Below are 13,642 nucleotides of genomic sequence, written 5' to 3' on the forward strand. Positions count from 1 at the left end.
AATTTACTTGCAAACGTTTTGTGGGGGTGTATGGGCAATTTACTTAAATCTTCAGTCACTATTTCAAACCTTGTATGAAGTATAAGATATTATATAAACAACGATGTAAAGTTCTTAATATATAAAAATGCGCTAATTTTGCTAAAATTTTATATATATTCCCACAAACGTATGTCATGTTGATACTTAATTGTTTATGTTACACACCCTTTTTTATTTTTTTATGACATACCTTCACAGTTTCAGTTATAATATTAAAAATAACACTGAAATATGAATCGAAAGAGAATGATTTATTTCTAATACAGCTCAGCTGGTTACAGCTCTATTTTATCCAAGTTTCAAACTTCTACTTATAGGATGCTAAAGATGAAGACGAAATTAAGCGTCAACCCCTGCTTAACGGCGAAGATAAAGTTGCCGAGGCAGGGAGTCAAAAGGAAGCAACGCCTTCTAAGCAAGAAGAAATAAAGGGAAACAACACAAAGACAGATATAATCAACTCTGCCCAGGATGCCCTTCAGAGTAATAAATTTGTATTAACCCCCGACTATATACAACAAAGTAAGTATTACAACCTATCTACAAGTTGCTATTGGTCTTCTTCCACAGAATAAATATTGTATTGTTTCAGGAGTATAATTTTTTTTATTTACCTTTAAATATAATAAAAAACAGGTTATAATGAGCCCAAACGTTTGATTACAATCACATAATCACTATTTTATTTTTTATAATGTGAAAGATGAAATTTTAAGTGCTAGTCAAAAACTGTGCAGTATAATCATGAATAATATAATCATCAATGTACCATTAAAAAATATAGGCCAAGGTGTCAATTTTCAAATTCCAGCTATCAAAAGCGCACTGAAACAGGAAAACCTAAACCCAGAAATAGAAGAAAAGCTTCTTCAACTGCAGCGATATCAAGAAAAACGAATGAAGCCTGAGGTACAAGTAGAAAGAGAGGTTCGTCCCGCAAGTACGATGTCTCCATCGCCCCCGTTGCGTCGCCGGGCCGTATCTTCCCGCCATGACGACGACGACGAGTGGATCGACAGCAGCCCGCGCAAGCGCGCTCGCGCTGCTCGGCCGCCGTCCCCGCCGCCGGCGCCGCCGCCACGCGCGCCGCCCCGCGCCCCCGCCGCGCCGCACGCGCCGCCCGCGCCGCACGCCCTCGCGCCTGCGCCGGCATCAGCACCTGCCGCCCGCGACGCCCTCCACACTACTGGAGGAGCGTCGTCGTGCCGCCTCTAATCATTCACGTTTGCAAATGCTACTCTTCAAGCACAAGGAAATGCTTAAAAAAGACATCATTAAGAAAAGGGGACTCCTCGAAAAAGAACTTGGTGTCGATATACAGGTGATGTTACACTATTGTTGTTATACAAATTTAGTCAAACATGTTATCCTGATAACTAAAATAAAAACAATATTACAGAAAGAACTTTCGTCAGAAATAGCTTTACGAACTCGCGCCGAGCGCAGCAAACAAGAAGAGGTTCGATGGAAAACGGCGTAGTGGTGGGAACGTGGCGTCTACCCCAAACCTAACAAAAGAACAGGCAAAAAAGAGAAACTTCTTTGCATTTGCCGTACTCCTTATGACAATACTAAGTGAGTTGCCATACAATACTTACATATAAATATTAAAAGTGGTTCCTACTTAGGGCTCTGGTGCGAGCAAGTTTCTTTTCCGACATAAAATGGCCATCTAAACACTAGATGCCAGGTTTGTTATAAAAAATCTGTAATGATGCAGGAGCATATGTTGAGCGTCATAAAATGAGCATAAATAAAACATATGCGCTGCTGATATGAATCTGGTAGAGCAGTAGCGCTCATTTTACATACGTAGCGTTAGCCGTCGCATTGGTTTATGGGTTCCTTAGGCTAATACGGGTCGTGCCTGACGTGTGGAGAGCCGCACCGACGAATTATTAATTGTTCTGACACAGCAGCTAGTGCGTTAATTCAATCTCGTGCCGTAATATAAAACAATACGACTACAACAGATATCCAACAAATAATATTAATTTTGAAATTGAATATAAAACAGTATATAAATGATACTTATAGCCTGTTTATTATTATAAATACAATGTTTATAACAATAGTTTTGAAAGAAATCATGTTATTTTGACATTTCAAACTGAAAATTTCGTTTTATTGAAAATATTTTTTACGACCAATAACATGAACTTTTGAAATTGTCAAGTTGGGTCTACGTTATATATTTGTACATGCTTTAAAGCTACAATAAAAAAGGGTATGTATTCTTTTACCATATTATTTATTCCAGATTTTATGTTGGTTGCGAACATTGTAGCAATTGGTTCCACGGCGATTGTGTTGGGGTGACCGAAGAAATGAGTAAAACAATGGAAGAGTATGTGTGTCCTGATTGTCGACGCGCAGAGGAAACACAAGAACTTTACTGCTTATGTCGACAGCCCTATGACAATTCGCAGTAAGTATTTTAACTTAGCGAGAATACGAATTCGGATGACATTAAAAGTTTTAATGAGGTAGTTACGTCAATGTTGGCAATAATGGGATGACCGTGTTTCACTGTTTCGTCAAAAATTATTTGATGACGTAATTACAGGTTTAGTGTTTCAATTTTTTATTTTTTAATCGACCGACAGGTCGACTACTGTCGTATTAAATCATATAATATAAAATGTTTAGGTTAAATAACAAATGTTATAAATAGTCCCTAGTAAGAAGAGGAAATTTCCACCATGGTTTACGTATCCATTGAAAAAAACAAATACCGGTTAAGATATCGGAACTATGAGAACCTTCGTGATAAAATTAAATATAAACTGCCTCGAATTTGAGATCATACATTGCTGAATCAGTGGTGCACTGACTATAATAAGTTTCTTATTAAATTAGTTATTACTAAAGACCATAAATTAATTTTGCCAATTTGTAATTATAAGTGCGGCAGCAATACTTCCTAGCCATTCATGTGTGCACCTAAACGATATCAAAGTTGAAAATGTATGTGATATTGCCAATTTGTTCGCATCAAATTTCTTTTCTATATATTCCCATAACGGTAATTCAGATTCTATCTTGCGCAAACTGCTCTAGTCGCAGCTTATTATCTGCACTGTCTGTCTCGTCACTTTAAAAAATACCTAACACCTAATCTAAATGGCTTTAAACAAGGTCGATCAATACAAACGAATTTAACTTGCTTTATTTCTGACTTGGCCCCAGAAATAGACAAGGGTTTGAGTTGATACTATATGCACAAATTTCAGCAGGACTTATGACAAAATGAATCATTCACGTTTGGTTAAATAACTCTTATCTGTATATGCATACAATCATGATTAATGTTCGATTACACGTCGCATGAGTATAGCGCTGTATCTGGAGTGCCTCAGGGTTCCTATTTGGGCCCCTTCCATTCATAGCTTATGTCAATAACAATTTACATTCATCATAAATACAGTTTTTGCTGACGTCTGACGTCTTAAAATTTATTAAATTATTACAATATATTGTCACTAATCCAGTCAAACTTAGATATCGATTCATGGTGTAACGCTAATCTTATGATGTTGAATTCGGGAAAATGTTCCTATATTCACTAAACCAGGAGACATCATCGGGTATTTTCATAAAAATTTAAACCGTCTTCAAAAACAGTTAAAAACCAAAAAATAATTGAATATAGGCTGCGGACCACGACTTAGACACTCCCGTCACAGGAAGAGGGCCATCGCGGAGCTGTAGTTGGTATGCCGTTCGTTGTATATACGTTAGAGACGGCCCGGCGGTCGCCCGAAGATCTATTAAGAAATCAAATCAAATCCAGGCGGTTCAACGCCGGGTCGTAAGGCACGGTGAACTTACCATAACAGTCCAGTCGCCCCCCATGAAGGCGTGCGGTAGTCGTAACGCACTTTCTCCGCGAAACTAAAAAAAAGTATCGCAAGAATCCCGGTTTATTCAGTTCATACTCAGCCTGTAGAATCGGTACAACGTGTAACCATGAGGTACTTGACGTTCACCACATACAGGTCCTTATAAAAATCGTCTTGCTTTCTTTATTTTGATTTTTTACGCAATCGGCGAAAATAGCACACCCTTTTATTTTGATACAGATGGATTAACACACAATTCACACCGAGTTTTGCTGGAGCACTTTGGGTTATCGATACCCTACCGGCTTTCCAGACAGCCGCGTACCCAAATCTTCAATGTACTATAAAACCGAATTAATGTTGGATATCATTTGTACATACGTAGGGTTTTCACTATCTACAATAAATTTTTTGACTTCGGCATATTTTTTGATTACCTCAATAATTTCAGTTACAAATGTGGAAGTTGCTTTAAACCGCAATTTATTATGTTTAAACTTGTGGTGAAGCTTACTAATCCATAATTTTTCTTGGTAATTTTTGTACATTTTATTACTTTTATTAGTTAATTAAGCCTAATTAAAATATATAAGACTAGTGAAGAAATATATTATGTACTGCTGATTACCTATTTCAATAAGTATACACCACGCCGAGAGCCCCCGCACCGCGTCGCGTCGTGACAATGCTGTCGTTTTAGTACAGGCTGCAATAGATCTACTCGTACGTTCACATGAATGATTTTCGGGCGCAGCTAATACGTTCCAAAGCTTTGACATGTGAATGTGTTATGTGACTAGGCTTGTTAATATTGTAATGTGAATATAATTATAATTATTCATTGCAGGTTTTACATTTGCTGTGACCGGTGTCAGGATTGGTTTCATGGGCGATGTGTTGGAATTCTACAATCTGAAGCTGATAACATTGATGAGTATATATGTCCAAACTGTCAAAAAAATAATTCTGTGAATTTTGCAAACATGAAAGAATTAACACCCAAAGAAAAATTTAAAGAGGCTTGTAAAACAAATACAATTACACAAAAATGCTTGGCCTTTTATGGAACCTGTAGATCCAAGAGAGGCACCTACTTATTACAAAGTTATAAAGGAACCAATGGGTATGTATGTCTTGTAATGTTATTAAGAGCACATATTGTTGTGTTACTAGTGTTGCTACTACAGCAATGTGATAAAACACATACGCCTTGGGTATACTAAGCTACTGCGAATATACCCGTTTCGTTATCCGCATGCTTGAAGTACTCATTTTCACATGCTAATCGAGCCGAGGCCGCTGGACTGGCATGTTTGAATTCATTACGCCAGTGCAGAACAATACGTCTGCCGTATATTGAATTATTCTTACTTCAGTAATCACTTTAAAGTTTTTTTTAGTGTATGCAGCATGTATAAAGTTAACATTACATTCAATAGGTAATTTTATGAATATCAGTATTACTAAATTACCCCGCCGCGCCCGTCTGTTTGAAAGAGATAAACTCAAAAATACCAAACGGGTTTCCATACGGCTTTCATCAATGGACGAAGACTGATTAAACACAAATGTTTATGAGTACAATTCATAAATGTTTTGTATAAACTGGTTAAAATATGACGATGTTTGTAGAAGATCTCGGTAATAAAAACAAATCCTCTAGGAGCTTGCATTGAAAACACTGCATAATCTTACGGGTTGTCGCAAAATTAAAACTATAACGTAACAAAATAAATTCAAACGGTCTCACACCGACACAACACGCGTGATAAAACTGCCCCCGCGCAGCATCGTCCGCGATCTTCAACTATTGTTGCTATAAGCCGAGCCATGAAGCGCGCTGAGAGAGACAATACGACAAAATAAAAAAATGTAGGCATATATGTTTTGCTACCGCGGTAAAGCCGGGGGGACGCTAGTGTATCATAATATAAATTATAGTAATAATTTCAAAACTCAAATATAATTTTGTATTTTTTACAGATCTGCAGACTGTGGAACGAAAAGTGAACGAACAAATATACAGTACGTTAAGTGAGTTTATTGGTGATATGACTAAAATATTCGATAATTGTCGGTACTTTAATCCAAAAGACTCGGAGTTTTATAGATGTGCGGATGGTTTAGAAGCATTTTTTGCACAAAAAATTAAATATTTTCGTGAAAAGTTATTTGAAAGTACGCAATGATGACAGTGCCAGTGGGAAAGTGTTGTAACATTGAACATTCACGCGGTTTGGTGCAGACTATACCACTCTAAAAATATATTTCATTTGCTAATTTTTCCCTACGATCTGTCTGTAAATTGTAAAGAATGTGATTAAATTTACAAATAAATTATAAATTATACATAATTTGTTGAAAATATCTTTGGAGTATGTCAGTTTCAATATCAGGTATTTATTGTATTTATTAAATGCTTCATTTTACTTTCTTAAGGCTGACACTCTTAGATATTATGACAGTGATTGTCTGTTTACGTATACAGTTGTGAGATATTATGTTAGCTAATGTAATTTAGCGACTTTAATTAGTAAGTAGAGTAAGGGAAGTATATTGTATGTAAGTAATAAATTTTTAATATACAAATGAATTATTATTTTGTACCCTACAAATATTAAATTTGGACCAGTGAGAATAAAAATTGTTTGACACGCTTAATATTATAAATGACAAAGATTTTGATGACATGATCAAAATCAGACCTTGTGTCATGTCACAACTGACATAACAAATTGTTTCCTACGACAGTACATAGTCATACCCCTATTCTCGTGTTTTATTAAATATTCTAATACTCATTTTATGTTTTACAGACTACTCTATGCTCCCAAATAAATAGATAATGATTATGATATACTATAATAAATTAGAACAAAAGCAAGGCTCTTTCTGAACTACAAAAAACAGGTTTTTCGTCAGATAATGTATGTTTTTCGGTCATTTTTAATTATATCTATATTTTATACTGTACTTAAACTAGTTTTCTACCAAGGCCTATTCATATTTTTTGTATAATATTATAATAATCCAGTAAAAAAATTAAACATGCAAAATCTCATTCATATGGCGCGTCCGCACGTCCAACTTACGATTTTAATCTTTTTATAAAAAATATGCAATCTTTTAATTAATTCAAAGTAGCTGAATCGATACTTAAACTATACGCCCGTGATTTACCATTTATAGTGTATTAATCGGTAAAACCAATCGTATTTACAGAAGTTTTAAAAATGTCCAGACGTATATGCATAATTTCTATGGCTGCTTTCGCCAAGTACCTGCAATAACTGTGACGACATATCGGCCGAAATGTTTCGGCATATCTTTAGTGATAGACGCCCCCGTGTAGCGTGAAGTAAGAACGTTCCTATGTAGCGTAAATAGAGAATTAAACACGATAATATCATCGATTCTGGCTTTTGTAAGGCAAGTTGTCTAATTTTATATGATCGTATTTTATTTAATTTATATTAACACATATTTTTTATAACATACCACCGAAAATCGAAACAGTTTTAAAATTCTTTTGATGTATTTGTTACTTGTGAATTTGATAAAATTAGAAGGGAAATGAATTTTAGTGTTTAAATCACATTTAGCTGGGTCTAATTATTCTGGATTTCGCTGGCGATTTTACGTCAGATTAATTAGACATGGGCCAGGTAAATTAGAATTTTAAACAGGATTAGGTTTTTCACTTTATAAAAATTTAATATTATCATTTCATGTAACAAGAAACTGTTAGCAGAAAAAATAAAATATAATTGAATAAAGACTGACGATATTTTATGGAAAGAAAACCAAGAAAATGAGCGACTTAGATATCTTAGGCAGAAGGCAAATAAAAAGCCACTCAGTATTTTAAAAATGTCATCAAGAGAATAGAGAATTTAAAGAATAAGATAGAGACACAATTCCAAGGCTTATTATTTAAGGAAAAGGAACAGAAGAAAACGGCTCAATTGTTAGCTAGTAATACTACTCTTGAAAGCACATGTGGATCTGATGTTGAACGCTTCCAAGAAAATAAGGATGATGTTTTCTTGCCATCACCTTTAATTATATCTGACAAGACATATATTCCCAAACTTTGGTCACTGTTAATCAAAATAGACAATATTAAATTTGATTCATCTTGTTCAAATTTAGCGCAGCGTCTATTTACTGTTCGCAAGTAGAGCTGTTGCGAGAATTCCTGTATAGACGAAGCTATTTAATGTCCTCATGATAATCATCTAGGTTTTTATATACTGCCCCCTCATAATATTAGCGTGTATGTGGTACCATTAGCTGAATCTACCACACTAACTGAACTAAGCTTATTAGATCAGTCGAACTTAGATTGGTCGAATATTCTTAAAGAAAACGGTGATGATGAATCCTTACCATAAGAATCAAATTAAAACTGTGTTACAATATTAACTGATATTGTAGTTAAGCCTGCTTATACATATAATACATTAAAAAAAATTGAAAATTAGGAAAAGAGGCCATGCAAAAAAAAATGGAGAAGAGAATGCTACGACAGAGGACTTGGATTTGCCAAAATATAATAATGAAACATTTGAAATTTTTGCGAATATTGGCTAATGGGGAGACGTCCTTGATAATCATGCTTTGAACATTTTTAATTGGTTGAGTATTACATATATTTAAATTTCAAATAGAGTTGCTAACTGATTAATGATCATTTCAATATATTTTTATATTTCTACCAAAAAGTTACNAGAGAAAATGTATGTTAAAGATACTGATACAATTGCAGATTTTCATTTCATGTTAATTTTAAAGTTTAACCAAGTTATTAATAACTAAAATATTTATAGTTATTTATGACTTATTGTGATTTATTGAAGGTGACAAAAATATGACATTATAGTTTTTTTCATGGTTTTACAAATGTATATATGCTACCATTCTCATTCACATGTCTTGATCTCATTTATCTGATTATTTAAATTTTCAATGAGCTATATGTCTTCGTCTAATGGATCAATTTAAGTGCCTTTACCCTTATTATATTTCTTTAAGTTATGTTTTTGATATAAACGAAGCAAATCATTCAAATATTGAAAAAAAAATTGAGCCAGGTTAATTATGCCAAAACCTTCTTTTTCGGAGAATTGCCCACTTAATGTTTGTTTAACCTCAGAACTCATCTTCGAAGCAATTTGATTTATTTTTGTATAAAATAACCTCCTACAACTATCGATTTAGGCGGAGAACGGGGCTTCAGAAAACAGTTTTTTATAAGAGTTACTGTGCAATGGTTGAGTGGCTGGAGTTTTGACATCTTGGCTGTTGGCTACAAAAGAAGATAAAACTTTAATGTGTCAGCATATGATTTTGTCACCGGGGATGTATCTTTGATGCTTCTGAGTATGAAACGCAATTTTGGGCCATATACTTTTTATATTTGTCTGCCTACTGGCTTCTGAACAAACCTTGCTAATTGCAATATAAGGCCGCCACAAAGACAACAATAACTATTATCTGGTCGCAATCACAAGATGTACCAGTATGCCTTGTCCACATTTATAGCACCTTGGTTTAGATCTGCATGTATCTTTAGTATGTCCATACCGGCAACAATTGTAGCATTGAATTGAAGGATAAATGTATAGTTCTACTTTGAGGGAATTGAAACACATAAATACTCTTGTGGGAAGGACCTGACCATCAGAAGTAAGCACTATAGTCTGGGATGGTTTCCAAGTAGCAGAGCCATCCACTATTGTTTTAAAATTTAAGCGTCTTACTTTATTATGTCGCCACAACCTAAAGGAACCCTAATATTTTCTTTTTATTTCTACAGATATGTCCACCGGTACACCACTTACGAGCCCCATCCTGATAATGTTAAAAGATGGAATAAAAGCTTCATAGCCTTTTTTCCAATAAGGCATGATGTTTTAAGAAAGAATTTGCAGCTGAGTGACTTGTGAATGCCATTGAAATTTTGTTGCGACCAATACGCTTCAAACTGCCTTGTACTATGTTTGGCACCTGGTTTTTATGCAAAATCTGCCAAAGCATATTGATGCAAATTAAGATCCTGTGTTACCTCTCCTGTACTAGACCTAGCAACATGAATAATAAATGGTGAAGCATCCAATGCAGTATATTCTTTTCTATACTACTATCAGAAATATTGGGAGGTAACTGGGAGGCCTGATGGAAGAGCTTGTGCATGCGGTGCTATAAGAGGTGATGGATTTTCAGTGATTTTTTCGTCACTGTCTTCACAACGACATCCACTTCTACCTGAATCTACAGCCATTGCATTTTTGTTGTTTTTTTTATTACATGTTTTGCACACCTTATTTAATCGTATGCGCTTTCTTTATTTTGTATTGGAAATCGAACAATCGGTGTCTATGCTTGAAGCAGTTTCTATAGTTACAATGTGATGGTTGAACATCACCCCAGGATCTGGGGCTCGTCCATCCCAACCCCAACTAAATATTAATAAAATAAACACTTACCAATAGTTGTTTTCTATATACACTACACTAAAATGAAATAAATAATGAAAAATATATACAATTTACAACTTATCTGACTAAATTTATGAACAAAATAATTATTTTCAATTGAAAGTAAAAAAAGACACCCGCCAAATTCAAAGGTTTCCCGCGCTTTTTTCGAGAACATAGTTTAAACCCTAAGATGTTTTTATTACGTAGATATGTTGTTCGAGCTCAATACTGGCAAGACGAAAGCAAGGTAATTGCCCGACATTCACTTAGACAACCTCCAACCACTGTCGCGGCTAGTCGGCTTACTAACTTATTGTATTTTTATAAATAAAATGACTTCCTGTGTTTTTAGACGATGTACAAATTACATTCCAACTGTGAATGAAAAAAACGTTTCATTTCCATGTTAGTAAGTACACTACTGAACTTTTTTTAACTAATAAATGCATTTTATGACTGTCATGGCGACGGGGTCTACACTGAATTCATTCGGGCACACTCGTCCACTCGGGCCGTATCAATGCGTGCCAGGGCTATGACTATAGTAAATACTGCGCTGTTTTTATGTTCAATTTTGTTAGTATATGACGCGTCTATTTGTAAAACGTCTTTGGTTTTAAACCAGTGATTCCCAAAGTGGTCTATATCGACCCCTAGGGCTCATGATAACCTGCAAGGTAAAGGAAAAAAAATTGGGGTCCATGAAATGAAAATGGAGGTCCACGATAGTGGATCTCAACACCTACACTGATAGTACCTATTTACTTACATAATACTATCTTATAATATCAAAACATATACTTATATTATTAATAAAAGTACCTATGAAGTAAAAAAATTATTATACTTATATGTTTATAAAATTAATTTAAATTCAATTAATAAATGTATAAATTAACATGTGTTTTTACTTTTAAGTTTTGAACTCTTAACTTCACTACAGTTAGAAATTTACAGGAAATCAATATCAGGTAAGTAGGGGTCTACCCAACACGGAAAATCATGGCAAGGGGTCTACGACACAAAAAGTTTGGGGAACTCTGGTTTAAAACGTATTATTTTAACCTTTTGCCTGAATTTTAGTTCAGGGCCCTTATTCTGTACGATAGTGTAAACCCGTAACGCGGCCGTGTCATGTTATCTTCAAGAAATGTGCGTGGAATGGTATTCTGTAAGTCAAATTTCTATAGTCCTAAACATGATGCGTTGTGTTACGTGCTTGTCGCTGTTTAAATAACGTGCGGATAGAAAATAAGGCCCCAGGCACGAAGTTAAAATAAACAACAGTCTTAATAGTCCTTTAATATTCTGTGAGAAAAAATATTTTTTTTTACAGTAATTTTTTCCCCTGACTATTTGTCTTCGGTACTTTCATAATTTTTTGTTACTTACCTGTCCATTCTATGCTTCTATGAAAACCTATCTGGGAATATCAGGCAACATATTACATTATAGTTAAATTAATATGTACTGAGACCCTCGTGCATTCATTTGCTTCAGTTGGACTATTGATCATGTTACATCCCTTCGATTTAGGTACCTAAATGCTACACAAAAAATGTCTAGACGGAATAGCACGCTTCAGTGACGCTAAAACTAGTAGTAGGATAAGTATTATAAGCTAGTGTGTGGACAGCTGCGTTATATGCTTTTTCTTTTAAGGCAATAGTATATTTTGTCAATTTCAATTAAATTAATAAATAAGTAAATAATATATGCAGATTTCCGTCAATAGTCATGTTATTCATACGTTTTTTTATTACATACTCTATATTTTTTTTAAACTTTTCGTGGCTGCGTTTCCTGGAAATGATGTTACTAGTGGAACAATCTGATTGCTTCCCGGTAACGTATGCAGCAACTTGAGGGGAAGAACGGCCCCGGGTTACGGAGGATCATTCATCTTCTTAAAGTAGAAATGCTTATATTACATATACATAAATAAACTTACCTAACTACGAAGAAAATATTTACAAACTACTCTATTTAACTAAATATAAGTTATATATACAAATTCTATCAAAACTGATCACTTTTATTAAAATAATTATTTAAAATATTTTCAAAAGAAAAAAAAAACTACCCTGCCACAAACTGGGTAACAAGCCGGTAGTTTCATGTCTGATGATTTTGCTTTTTATCTGTTACTAAACATTTATTGGTAAGTAGCATTTAAATTATCGTTTGATTGTTGCAGTTGAAAGAAAATGTAAAAACATTAATAATCATGGATATTTCTGCCTTTAAAATTTCGTCATATTAAATTTTAAAGGCCGAAATATCCATGATTATTAATTATTTTACGTTTTCTTTCAACTGCGAGAACTAATCACTAACTAGACGTGAATTTAAATTCTTTACTTGCCAATACTTGTTTAGTTACCCAGATTAAAGCTGAAACAAAATGTATGAAAATGGACCTTGAGCTACCACCTTAACAATCTTTAATTCAATAATCGCATCATATGCTGTCCCTACTTATTATTCTGTTATTACAGTCTGGCCAACGAATCCTGGCATAGTATATATGGCAAATTCAAAAAATATACCTTATAACCGCGGGTAAACATCAAGTGACTAATATTTTATTTAGTGAGTTGGTCCGTCCATTTCAGCGTTTCGGTTATCTGTAATTCAAAAGTATTGGTAGTGAATTTAATTACGTCTAGTTAGTGATGGCAGTTGAAGAAAATGTAAATAATTAACAATCATGGATATTTCTGCCTTTAAAATTTCGTCATATTAAATTTTAAAGGCCGAAATATCCATGATTATTAATTATTTTTACGTTTTTCTTCAACTGCGAGAACTAATCACTAACTAGACGTGAATTTAAATTCTTTTACTTGCCAATACTTGTTTAGTTACCAGATTAAAGCCGAAACAAAATGTATGAAAAATGGACCTTTGAGCTACCTTCAATTAAGATCGTTAAAACAAGAACTATTTTTTTAAAATAAAAAATAAACTAAGATAAACTTGTCTTTTAATTTTCATGAGGTTACAAACCGTAGATTTTTTGAATTTGCCGCTATATTTCTGTGACACGAATCGTTAGCCAGACTTTAATCTTGTTTGCATGTATATGATACCAGCTGTTGCACAAGTTCAGATAATACAAAAATAATTGACTCGAAACAAATATTTATTTCTCTAATTATAATTCTGTAATTACTCTAATAAACATTTCCATTAAATTGTACACAAGTACTAAATCCCATTTTACGTAAATGCTTCGGCACCGCTACACGTGAGAAAAATCGAATTTAGTGTGCG

General features: G+C 34.1%; 1 protein-coding gene and 1 long non-coding RNA gene across 2 annotated transcripts; both read left to right on the forward strand.

The window, feature by feature from the left end:
• The first annotated feature begins 261 nt into the window (after window positions 1–261).
• LOC119192870 lies at window positions 262–895 on the forward strand. Its single transcript, XR_005113769.1, has 2 exons — window positions 262–564; window positions 854–895. It is a non-coding gene; the product is annotated as an uncharacterized LOC119192870 (long non-coding RNA).
• A 654-nt stretch (window positions 896–1,549) lies between these two features.
• On the forward strand, window positions 1,550–6,473 carry LOC119192871 (lysine-specific demethylase phf2-like). The gene is made up of 4 exons (XM_037446618.1): window positions 1,550–1,617; window positions 2,303–2,470; window positions 4,732–5,007; window positions 5,868–6,473. Exons 2-4 carry the CDS (start codon window positions 2,370–2,372, stop codon window positions 5,920–5,922), a joined length of 432 nt encoding a protein of 143 aa, XP_037302515.1. The 5' UTR covers window positions 1,550–1,617; window positions 2,303–2,369; the 3' UTR covers window positions 5,923–6,473.
• Window positions 6,474–13,642: the final 7,169 nt, after the last annotated feature.

This window comes from Manduca sexta, unplaced genomic scaffold, assembly GCF_014839805.1.
Source record: "Manduca sexta isolate Smith_Timp_Sample1 unplaced genomic scaffold, JHU_Msex_v1.0 HiC_scaffold_3296, whole genome shotgun sequence".
Taxonomy (NCBI): Eukaryota; Metazoa; Arthropoda; class Insecta; order Lepidoptera; family Sphingidae; genus Manduca; species Manduca sexta.

Bases quoted from the DNA above. Each gene is read 5' to 3' on its own strand.
- LOC119192871 (XM_037446618.1), top strand. From the start codon at position 2,370: ATGAGTAAAACAATGGAAGAGTATGTGTGTCCTGATTGTCGACGCGCA. The intron at 2,471-4,731 runs GTAAGTATTTTA...TATTCATTGCAG, and splicing joins CAGCCCTATGACAATTCGCA to GTTTTACATTTGCTGTGACC. The intron at 5,008-5,867 runs GTATGTATGTCT...TATTTTTTACAG, and splicing joins AGTTATAAAGGAACCAATGG to ATCTGCAGACTGTGGAACGA.